An 11,883-nucleotide genomic window follows, 5' to 3' on the forward strand; every position below is an offset into this window, starting at 1 on the left:
ATGTCTCCACATAATTTACATTTTAAGTTGGACAGTGATGTCATCCTCTCCTGTTATCATGTCAATTTATTTTGATGAAATCATCATCATCATCATCTTCTCACTGATACACAGAATGCAGATCCTCACATGTATGATTTAAACCTGTCAGTCAAAGCCCTCTGAGCTTAAACAACCCAGCTGAATCACAGGCTCATTATCTGGAGTTTATCTGCAGTTTCAACTTTGCCCTAAAACAGATAACACTTTCAGGAACACAAATGTGCAGAGAACAGCACCAAACTGACATACTCTGGTTTTTTCTCTCTGGACTTTTAAGAATTTTCTTCTGGTTTGCTTGTATTTCTGTTGGTGATTCGAGTGCCTGGAACATGGCACTTCTCTCAGACAAGGTGAGTATTGCATTTCCTTTGCTTTTTTGATTTTTTATTGTTAGTGTCAAATTAGAATCGGGTCACTGTCAGACAGGTAACACTGCCCTTTTTAATGTTTTTTTAGTACTTACATTTGAAAAGCTTATTGCCAAACTGGCCTACTTCAGGCTCAATGAAACGACCTCAAGTAAAGACATTATGAGAAAACCATACCTGTTTGGATCCTCTAAAATATTGTGGTTCAAATTTTTTACATATTTCGAAAAATAAGTGAGTGTATACTAATAGTATCACTCGGTTTTCTGTTTAAGAAAAAGTATTGTATGATGAATACATATAAAAGATACCAGTCAAAAGTTTGGAATAATGAAGAATTTTTATTGTTTTTAAAAGAAGTCTCTTCTGCTTATGAATACTGCATTTATTTGCTCAAAAATACAGTAAAACTGTATTATTGTGAAATATTATTACAAAAACTGTTCTCTATTTTAATATATATTTTTTTATTATTCCTGTGATGACAAAGCTGAATTATCAATGGTGATTACTTCAGTCTTTAATTTCAAATTATGATCATGAGTGAGTTTTTTTTTTTTTTTTTTTTGAAAAACATTATAAAAACGTAATTATCCAAACTTTTGAGCGATATTGAAAGTTCATAATGAGGGGATATTGAGATCTTTGACTTCTGAATAAGACTTTGGCATGTTGGCAAATATGCACTGAAACAAGGGGGGTATATATACACAGGGTAAGGAGGTAACAAGGGGGTGGAGCCAATGAATTGTCATGGAAACAAACAAGGCAGCTAGAACAAAAGGCAAACAGGAGTGAACACAGAAACACTGGTGAAAACACACAAGACGGGACACAGGCTGGGATCATGACATACTGTATACTTCAGCTAGTTGCCAAAGCAGCTCATACTAGTGTTTTTCACAATATGTAAATATCATTTTTATTTAATTTAATTTTTATTAATTTGATGAACTAAAATAGCTTAAATTGAAAAAAAAAAAACTATATAGACAGAATAGAAAAAACATGACAAAAAGATAGCAAAATGATTAAAACAGAAAATAATACAATTCAAAATATTAATTAAAACTAAAAATATATCGTACTTATACTAAAATAAATCTGTATTGAAGAGATCTCTATGAAATTAATAATATAATAGCTCAAATGATTTGATCTTCGTAGAATTTGATGAAAGATGTTTATTTTTCTTCCCAAGGTGTTATTTTTTCTTCCCAAAGGCAATAATACAATTCAGAAATGGACTTATCTACCAAGATACAAAGAGTAAATTGTAGAAGTTTAGTTTGAGAAAAATGTTTCTAGAAACATTACGAGATCATGTCTATTGGCTTAGCACAACTAACATGTTAATGTAATTCTGTACAGATAGCTTATCAGCCCAAACAAACTTAAACAGAAAACCAATAAAACTGTGATTCATGGCCTATGGTTTCAATCCAGTGTGGGTGTGTGTGCATGCAATGCTGAAACAAGGCTCTAACCACCCTGGGGTTGAGTTTTTCTTTCTCTGACAGAAGGATTTTTCACTCACGGCTTTAAAAATCTAGTACATCAAGATGTTGTTCAGAGCATGATATTCTTTTTTCCTTTGTATTTCTCTTCTATACTGAGTTTTCTGTGTCTTTAAAGTCAGCAGAGCTGATGAGAAGGCTCAAAAGTGTGGAAAGAACCAGTTGTCACAAACAGCCATCTGTGTTACAAATGTCATATTCTATGGGTGTTCTCTGTGCTACAGTACAATAACATTGCAGGCTTTCAAATGAATACTTTATGCCAGTTCAACGGACCTGGTTAAACTTTTTCGGTTGGTTGGGGTTGCTTCCTCAGTTGTGGAGGGAAGTTTTTCATTCAGGACCCCAGATATATGAAAATATCAAAGACTCTTCTGAAGAAAATCTGAGAGGTCACCACAGTGCAAGGCCTTATCCATGTCTTGGACACTGAGGGATGAACAGTCTAAACAACTAGAACAATGAAGGAAATTCTATATCTAATTCACTTTGAGAAGTAATCATTTTGAAGTATTTTGCAAATAATATTTTAAAATATGCACACATTCACTCCTATTTGTATGCCTAATACAGTATGTCAAAAATTCAGAAGGTTTAATTTCTCGTCACATTAAGTTACAATCCCATATTTTCAATTCAAAACTGAGAAATCTGAGGAAAAAAGTAAATTAGTTGGCATTACTGGATATCACTCTCGGTTGTTTAAAATTCTTCTGTCGTAAAACAAATATTAAATGTTACAACACTTCAGTCTTATCTTGCTCTCTTTCAACGTTAAACTGACACGTCAAGGTTTTTACATAATGAATTATTTAAATGAACAATTTGACTGAGAGCAGTGGTTTTTTGAGGCAAAGTTGTTCAGTACAAAGAGATTTATCAAATGATAGGAATATTGTGTGGATATGTGAAACACCACAAGATTAGAGAGGCGTAAAACTCATTTAGCTCCACCTAGTGGCCAATTTCTTTCTAAATTCTTACAGACCTTTTGGACAATGAGTCAAGCATGCCCACCAAGTTTGATTTCGTTTCTGCCTCTGTTAACCTTGTCTCTTAGGTGCTTAAAATTCCGATGGCGGCCATGTTGTTTTTTGAGATACACGAATGTCCTCATAAACACTTGTGGCACTTTGGACAAAAAACATGACATACCAATTTTCAAGTCAATCAGACTATCGAGTGCATAGTTATAGCCATTTTTATGTTTTTTCCCCCCTGCTATAGCTCCACCAATTGGCCAAACTCTCTTACATCTGTGTTCCAAATTTGGCAAAAATATCGCTTTCCATTCAAGAGTCAAAGTCGTTTTAGTAAAAGTGGCTCCACCCTTTATGAACGTTTTGGGATCCACTCTACTTAGAATCTTTCTGCACTGGTTTGGTTCCGATCGGGTGAAAAACCTAGGACTAGCTCACAAAAGTAGGTTTTAAAATAACAACAAAATACCTGAAAATTTGACACTGAAATCCGAGGCATGCGTTTTGGTCCATTGTGAGCCAAGAATTCCAACGATATAAGGCACTTGAGTACTCAAATTGATTGATTGAATCCCTAAAACACAAAAATAGACTAAATGAAGATGTTGCAATCAAGTTCCAGTGAATACAGTATATTCACAATCTTCTATGATGCCTTTAAGTCCATCATTCTGTGAGTATTTTGAGTGGCAGTTTCTCTTTGTGGTTGTGGGGTGATTGGTAGCAAACCTGTTACAATTTAAAAGTTAAAATGTATAGACTTTGAGAATGAAATCCTTTACCTGTTGAGAGTGTGCTGACAGTCTGTGTTTCTGGATGATTGACGCTGACAGTTACAGAATAAAGAACCTTAAACTCGAACACAAAAACCGTTTCAGCATAGAAGGTCTTAAAGAACCTTCATTTTTAGAGTGCAGGATTAATTGTAAAGTATGTGTTTGACACACAAAGGAAGATATAACCAAGATTCCATTAGAATGACCCAAGTTAACTCTTTCAAGTATGAAAAAGCGCTTCTCATTCTGACAAAGAAGAAAGGACACAGCATTTAAAGGTCCTTCTGTTGACTGATATGACGCAGTTTATCTGTAGTTTGGTTCTGATGTGTGAATGGTATCTTAATGGTAAAAAGACAGAATGGCAGTATTTTTTTACAGTAAATTTACCAGGTCAAATGCGCGTGAAAGCACCTTATGTCATGGCACACATTTGTTTTTTTTCCCACTATTTCCACTAACTTCTTATCTTTCTTCTACATCTCAGGGTTACTCTGGGACTGAACTCCTAGACCTGCTCCTGGAGCCCCATATGGTCCCTCACATGAACAGCAATGGTTACCATGGCAACCCAGCCTGGTCAATCACAGATCAAAGCGTGAGTGAACAGGCATTTGATATTTGTGACCTGAGTTTTATATGATAAATCGCTAGACAACCTTCCTGCTGAGAGCATGCTGAGAAAATTTCATTTTTAGTTATTTTAATTTGGTTAATTAATGAGACACCCTGAAAGGCTCCCTGTAAACACAGTGACAGCATATTACATGTCTGACCCAAATTTATCTGTCAGCTTCTGTGTGTGTTGTGTGTGTTGGTGTCTGACACTGGGTGTGTGTGTGACTACTTAACCATATTTTGGGGACAAATATGTACCCAAAAGTTAGCAAAACCTGACAAAATCTCCAAAAACCTCCCTTTGGGGATGTCCTAATTTGTAAAACTAAAGTAAACAAAGTTTTTTTTTTTTTTTTTTTGAAATTGTAAAAATGCAGAAGGTTTTCTGTTATGGTTAGGGTTAGGGGAAGGAGTAGGTTTAAAAAGTGTATAACTCTGTTATCTGTATATACAAACTATAGAAGTCTATGTAATGTCCCCATTTAATAGCTAAGTAAATGTGCTGTATACATGGTGTCAGCATTTTAAGACATCATAGGCACCATCCAACTCGAGCTGCGTCGGAAAAACGCTATGGGAACGCCCTTCAGCGTGACCAGCTCTGAATAACATGTGTAATCAGTCCCATGAATGGGCGTGACGTCATAGGCGGGTGACGTAGCGACCAGGAAGCTATAAAAGCACGTGAGGTGGAACGAGCATCAGCTTTCTGTCATTCAGCGAAGCTCTGTGTGTGTCAGTTACCATTACGTGTCTGTCAGTCTTATTTACTGTTGTCTGTCTTACAAAGTTGCACAAGCAAAACATGGCAAGAAAGGCTGATAGTAAGACAAAGCATTTGGGCGAAAGTGGATCGCGTTTCAAGCTGTGTGTTCCTCCCTGCTCTCGCTACATCACGAGCGGGGATACACACAGTTTGTGCGTGGTCTGCTTGGGAGCGGAGCACGCAGAGTCGGCTCTCGAGTTTGTGGATTGTCTGCTTTGTGAACAGCTTCCCCTGCGTACACTTCACTCTCGGAGGGCTCTCTTTGAGGAGGGAGCTTTCTCGAGTGTTCCTCGCGGTGCTGGCCCCACTTTCGCCGAGACAGAGCGGCAGCTGCACTCATGGGGATTGCAATTGGATCTGGTGGAGGGAATGCAGACGGGCGAGTCCCTGTCTTCGTCCTCACCTGCCAGATCCAGTGTTCGCTCTTTGGGATCGGAAGCGCGGCTTTGACCGACTTCCCCCCGGGAAGCGGACGCGCGGCGCTCCGCCTATCTGCCTCCGAGGAGGTGGATGAGGAGAGCGTCGATGAATCGCCCTGTCAGTCACCACAGTATGAGGAGTTGTTGGAGGTGATAACTCACACGGTAGCCAAGTTAAACATCGATTGGCCCGCCGAGAAAAAAGCCGAACCGCAAAAGAGTAAATTAGATGAGCGGTTTTTATGATCTCGGCCACCACCTCCACGCCGGAGCCTGCCTTTTTTCCCCGATCTCCACACCGAGGTGTCGAGATCGTGGGCGAAACCATTCTCGTCCCGTTTATTTGTCCCCGCCTCCAATTATTATGGCAATGTGGCACAATTAGATGAGTATGGATATAAGGTGATGCCCCGGGTAGAACAGACGCTCGCGAGCTATCTGTCTCCCGACGCGGCATCATCATTAAAGGCGCCGGTCTTGCCTTCCAAGCCGCTGCGAACTACATCAGCGCTGATTGGCAAGGGGTACGCGGCAGCAGGTCAGGCTGGCTCATGTCTGCATACGATGTCTGTGTTACAGGCATACCAGGCTGATCTGCTAAAAGAGCTAGATTAAGGCGAGGAAGTTAAAGAGGAAAATATTTCTGAGTTAAGGAAGACTGCTGATTTAGCTCTGCGCGCGCCACCAAGGAGACCGCCCGTGCTATTGGGCGGTCCATGGCAGCCCTGGTGGCGGCAGAAAGACATCTGTGGTTGACCCTGTCTGATTTAAAAGATAAAGACAGGGTCTTCCTTATGGACGCCCCGCTTGCGCCTTCTGGTCTGTTCGGCGACGCCGTCAATTCCGTTGTCGACAGATACCAGGAGGCTCGTAAACAGGCGGCGGCGTTCCAGCGGTTCCTCCCTCGCCGTTTTCTAGCTCAGGGGGCTGCTGGGCGGGAGCAGCCCCGGCTGTGTACCAGCTCATACAGAGAGGTGCAAAAAGTGAGCGTCGCCTCTCGTGCTCCCCCGCAATGGGACCGAGGTCGGTGGCGCTCTAAGCAGGAGGCTTCTAAGACGAGGCCCGATCTGAGGGTCGTGCTTCAGTCCAGGAAGCCCTCGACAAAGCGTTCCTGACAATCAACATCAAAAAGCAGGATCGCTGAGGGTGACCCCTACTGGGGAAGAGCGGGGTGCACCGCATTACACGGTGCCCGTCTCTCCTCAGAGAGCCCCTCAAAAGCAGCTAGTTCAGTTGTTTCCTGCCGGTCCTCCGCTTCAGGGCACCGAGCTAGCAGCTCAAAGTACATCAGAGACTAGTCTCGAGAGACTGGTTCCCTTAGTAGACTATTTAGCAGCGTGGAAGCTACTGCCAAAATGTGTCTCGTTGGGTCCTGCAGACTGTAGGGAAAGGTTATCGAATTCAATTCGGCGCTCCGCCGCCACCTTTCAACGGGGTCTTTCCCACACTAGTGGGCCCCGAGCAGGCTCTGATATTGGAACAAGAAGTAAATACTCTCTTAAGGAAGGAGGCCATCGAGGTGGTCCCTCCTCACGATAGAGAGTCCGGGTTCTACAGCCGATACTTTATAGTTCCGAAGAAGGATGGGGGGTTGCGTCCAATTTTAGATCTGCGTCAGTTAAACCACTCAGTCATGCGACTGAAGTTCAAGATGCTTACTATCAGGCAGGTCGTGTCTCAGATCAGGTCCGAAGACTGGTTTGTCACGATAGATCTAAAAGATGCTTATTTTCATATCTCCATCCTTCCCAATCACAGGAAGTTCCTAAGGTTTGCTTTCAGGGGCGAAGCTTACCAGTATCGAGTTCTTCCTTTTGGTCTAGCACTCTCACCCCGAACTTTCACGAAGTGTGTGGATGCTGCGATGGCTCCACTTCGACTCCAGGGCATCCGCATACTAAATTATATCGACGATTGGTTGATTTTGGCTCAATCAGAGCAGATGGTGGTTCGACATCGAGATGTCGTTCTCGCCCATATGGAAAAGTTGGGGTTAAGATTAAATGCCAAGAAAAGTGTACTTTCTCCATTACAGAGGACCACTTATCTGGGCGTGGTGTGGGATTCGACCACGATGCAGGCACGCCTGTCCCCTGCTCGTATCGAGTCGATCCTCACGTCAGTCAAGAGAGTCAGAGAAGGCCAGTCACTCACTGTCAAGCAGTTTCAGAAACTTTTGGGGTTAATGGCAGCTGCGTCCAACGTGATACCTCTTGGCCTGCTGTACATGAGACCCCTACAGTGGTGGCTCAAGACCAAGGGGTTCTCCCCGAGGGGAAACCCACTTCGCATGATCAAGGTCACGCGGCGATGCCTACGTGCCTTAGACATGTGGAGGAAGCCTTGGTTCTTGTCTCAGGGCCCGGTGCTGGGAGCTCCTTGTCGCCGCGTGACGCTAGGCGACGGACGCGTCCCTCACCGGCTGGGGTGCGGTCATGAGTGGCCACCCTGCCCGTGGTCTGTGGAGTGGTCGCCATCTGACATGGCATATCAACTGTCTAGAGTTGCTAGCAGTATTTCGAGCATTGAATCATTTTCTCCCAGACCTAAGAGGTCACCATGTGTTAGTGCGCACCGACAACACAGCGGTAGTCTCTTATATCAACCATCAAGGAGGCCTGCGCTCGCGACCCCTGTACCAGCTGGCACGCCAGATCCTTGTGTGGTCCCAGGGCAAACTCCTTTCGCTGAGAGCAGTACATATTCCTGGGCATATGAATATGGGGGCAGACATCCTGTCGAGGCAGGGGCCGAGGCCCGGGGAATGGAGGCTTCACCCCGAGGTGGTGAAGCAGATATGGACTATATTTGGTCAGGCTCAGGTGGATCTGTTTGCGACTCAGATGACATCGCACTGTCCCCTTTGGTTCTCTCTAGTTCGTCCAGCTCCTCTGGGACTGGATGCTATGATACAGACGTGGCCGAGGCTTCGTCTGTACGCTTTTCCCCCGATTGCTCTGCTCCCGGGAGTTCTGGCGAGAGTACGCCGGGACGGGGTCCGTCTTCTATTAGTAGCCCTGTTCTGGCCGGGCCGAGTATGGTTCTCAGATCTGATCTCGCTCCTCGACGGCTCTCCATGGGAGATTCCCATTAGGAGGGATCTCCTCTCACAGGCGGAGGGCACGATATTCCACCCCCGCCCGGAGCTGTGGAAGTTATGGGTGTGGCCCCTGAGGGGGCACATCTCGTAGCTTCTGGTCTCTCAACCGAGGTTGTTGAGACCATCCTCCAATCCAGAGCTCCCTCAACGAGGAAACTGTATGCCTTGAAGTGGAAACTTTTCACTTCTTGGTGCGGAGATCGCCAAATTGACCCAGTCAACTGCCCAGTCGGTACAGTGCTTGAGTTCCTGCAGGCCCGTTTCTCCGCAGGGTTGACTCACTCCACCCTGAAGGTCTACGTGGCGGCCATTGCGGCCTACCACGCCCCTCTCGGTGACCAATCAGTGGGCAGACACCCCCTAGTTTCACGTTTCCTCCGTGGCACACTGAGGCTGAGGCCTCCGATACGTTCTCGTGTCCCCACGTGGGGACCTGGCTGTGGTGCTAGAAGCTCTTTGTAAGCCTCCTTTCGAGCCTATTGAAGAAATTGCTGGCCGCTATCTTACGATTAAGACTGCTTTTCTTCTAGCTATTACTTCTCTAAAGTGAGTTGGGGATCTTCAGGCCCTCTCAGTGGCCCCTTCCTATTTGGACTTTGCGCCCGGCAGGGCCAAAGTGTTTCTCTCTACCCTCGAGCGGGGTATGTCCCGAAGGTTCCCTCAGTTATCCCCGCAGCCTATTGTACTGCAGGCCTTCAGTCCTCCTCCCTTCGGGGACCCAGACCAGCAGAAGCTAAACTGTATTTGTCCAGTGCGAGCACTGGACGCATACGTCCACAGAGCTGCCATGTGGAGAAAGGCGGACCAACTGTTTGTATGCTATGGTCCCCCTAAGAGAGGTCTTCCAGCCACAAAACAGACCCTCAGTCGGTGGATAGTGGATGTAATTACTACCGCCTATGAGTCCTCTGATCTCCCCTCACCATTGGGAGTCAAGGCTCACTCTACCCGCAGTATGGCGGCCTCCAAGGCCTTCTTGTCAGGTGTGTCCATGCAGGACATCTGCAACGCAGCTGGATGGTCCACGCCCCTCACATTTGTCAGATTTTATGATTTAGATCTGCGATGCACTCCAGGCTCTTCTGTTCTCTTGCCTTAGCTGTGCTCCCTATATACACACTAGGCAGGGACTTGCAAGTCTGGCGGCGTGGGCATTCTCGTTCCCATAGCGTTTTTTTTCCGACACAGCTCGAGTTCCTGAAGGGGAACGTCTCAGGTTACGTATGTAACCATGGTTCCCCGAAGGGAACGAGACGCTGCGTCTCTAGGCCATACTTCCGGCATCCCTGCCAGAGCTCGCTTCATTCCTAGAAGCTGATGCTCGTTCCACCTCACGTGCTTTTTATAGCTTCCTGGTCGCTACGTCACCCGCCTATGACGTCACGCCCATTCATGGGACTGATTACACATGTTATTCAGAGCTGGTCACGCTGAAGGGCATTCCCATAGCGTTTTTTTTTTTTTTCCGACGCAGCGTCTCGTTCCCTTCGGGGAACCATGGTTACATACGTAACCTGAGCTGCTCAAGAAACTTTCTGATTATTATCTATAATAATAAACTGTGATACATTTTTTTCTGTATAGAAAGTTCAAAAGTTCATAATTTCTTTGAATTTCTTTGTACAAAACTTTTCTGTCACCTTTGATCATTTAACACATCCAGAGAGGTTACAGTTTTGTGTGACTCCTTTGTGTTCCTGCAGATTCTGTGTCATGGTGAAGGTGTTGTTGATAACTTCTTGGACTCCCTGTTGCAAGCGTCAGATGACGTGTCACAGCCCTGCTCTCCTCTGTGGGTCCCCTCCCCCTCTGACAGCGGAATCAGTGACGACACCCCGTCTGACCACCCGGACAGCCCGCCGCCCGTCCACCAGCCCGCTTTTCAACTCCATCTATCTCCCTCAGCATCCTCATCTTCTCCCTCAGCATCTTCAGCAGCAGGACGCACCTGTCGCAAACACAGAGACTGATATCTCCATTGATCTGGGTGAGATTTCACTCTTCAAGCACGTTACTAAAACCATAAAAACCCCTTTGTTACTTGAAATTTGAACTGAAATAAACAACACTATATTTCAGCTACAGTTGCCAAGGCAACATTTCTCAGTTTAGTTTAGCTTAAATTAATGTACTAAAAATAACAAAAATGGAAATACAAATTAATGACATAAATGATAATAAAATAATGCAGGTGCAATGTCAAAAATGTCAACAATCTTTATGTAATTGTGTATTTAAAGAGTACAATTAGGGAAACTATACACAAGAATTTATGCTGCATCAGAGATGCACTAAGAAATCAACTCAACTTGCTAAGAAAACATCACATTTTGTTTTTGTTTTTCTGCTTGGGAACATATTGTTTTACTACCCTCTGCAGGCTGTACTGATTTTCTGTAATAGTACAGCTGCAGGACAGGAAAACAATTATGAACATCTTTGTTGATCTCAATTAGCTCTGGATTCATGGATCTTGAATAAACTGATACTGACTTGCTTCAAAATTGCCAAATAAGGCAAAATTGCAGGGTATCGCAAATAATGGGGGGAATGGTTGAATTTTTCATTTATTCTTTCAATCATAAAAAAAAAAATCTGTAGGGTCTTAAAACCATCACAACACATAATAGGCCTTCAAAACTTTCAGTGTTCAAAGCCTGAGTAAATTTACTGAAGAATGACTAACCTAAACAGAGTCAAACTGAATAAACCTATAAATCTGAAGCAGGCAGGAGAAGCCTGTGATCTTCCAGATGCTAAATTTCTCAGCCGAAACCAATAGGCAATTATTCAGAATGATATCTGTTATCTCCAGATATCTCTAGTGATTTTTTATTTTTATTTTTTATTTTTTTAGAAAACCTAATGAAATGTGAGCACTGGATAACTTTCCATAGCTTAATGCATCGTTAAGTGACATATTGTTTCCCAAGCCCTTTTATTTGATATCTTTCGGTTTGAAACACTAATGAGAGGTTACATGAGAACGTGATACACTTTCAGTAAGCTGTACTGTATCATTCAACATACAGTGCCCTCCACTAAAATTGGCACCCTTGGTAAATACTTGTAAAGGGGGCTGTGAAAATAAATCACATTGTGTGCTAAAAAATGTAAATATGAATGGGAATATACTTCATAGATATTTTACTCATAAGAATTTCTAGGGGTGCCAGTACTTGTTGCCAACATGCATTTGAGAGAGAGAGAAAAACAACAACACAAGAAAAATTTATTTTTGAAATGTTTACCCCCTACTTTCAATTGTTTTTACTCAAAGAAAAATTGAATGAAAGA

The 11,883-nt window shown here is 43.6% G+C and overlaps 1 protein-coding gene across 1 annotated transcript; it reads left to right on the top strand.

Annotated features, from left to right (window-relative positions):
- The first annotated feature begins 277 nt into the window (after nt 1–277).
- On the top strand, nt 278–10,556 carry LOC122143143 (cyclic AMP-responsive element-binding protein 3-like protein 3-A). The gene is made up of 3 exons (XM_042753978.1): nt 278–392; nt 4,171–4,281; nt 10,290–10,556. Exons 1-3 carry the CDS (start codon nt 372–374, stop codon nt 10,554–10,556), a joined length of 399 nt encoding a protein of 132 aa, XP_042609912.1. The 5' UTR covers nt 278–371.
- The last annotated feature ends 1,327 nt before the right edge of the window (nt 10,557–11,883 follow it).

The sequence above is a fragment of the Cyprinus carpio genome, unplaced genomic scaffold, assembly GCF_018340385.1.
Source record: "Cyprinus carpio isolate SPL01 unplaced genomic scaffold, ASM1834038v1 S000000923, whole genome shotgun sequence".
NCBI classification, from domain to species: Eukaryota; Metazoa; Chordata; class Actinopteri; order Cypriniformes; family Cyprinidae; genus Cyprinus; species Cyprinus carpio.

Coding starts and splice junctions, on each gene's coding strand:
- LOC122143143 (XM_042753978.1), top strand. CDS start 372: ATGGCACTTCTCTCAGACAAG. Junction 393..4,170: donor TGGCACTTCTCTCAGACAAG/GTGAGTATTGCA, acceptor TCTACATCTCAG/GGTTACTCTGGGACTGAACT. Junction 4,282..10,289: donor GGTCAATCACAGATCAAAGC/GTGAGTGAACAG, acceptor GTGTTCCTGCAG/ATTCTGTGTCATGGTGAAGG.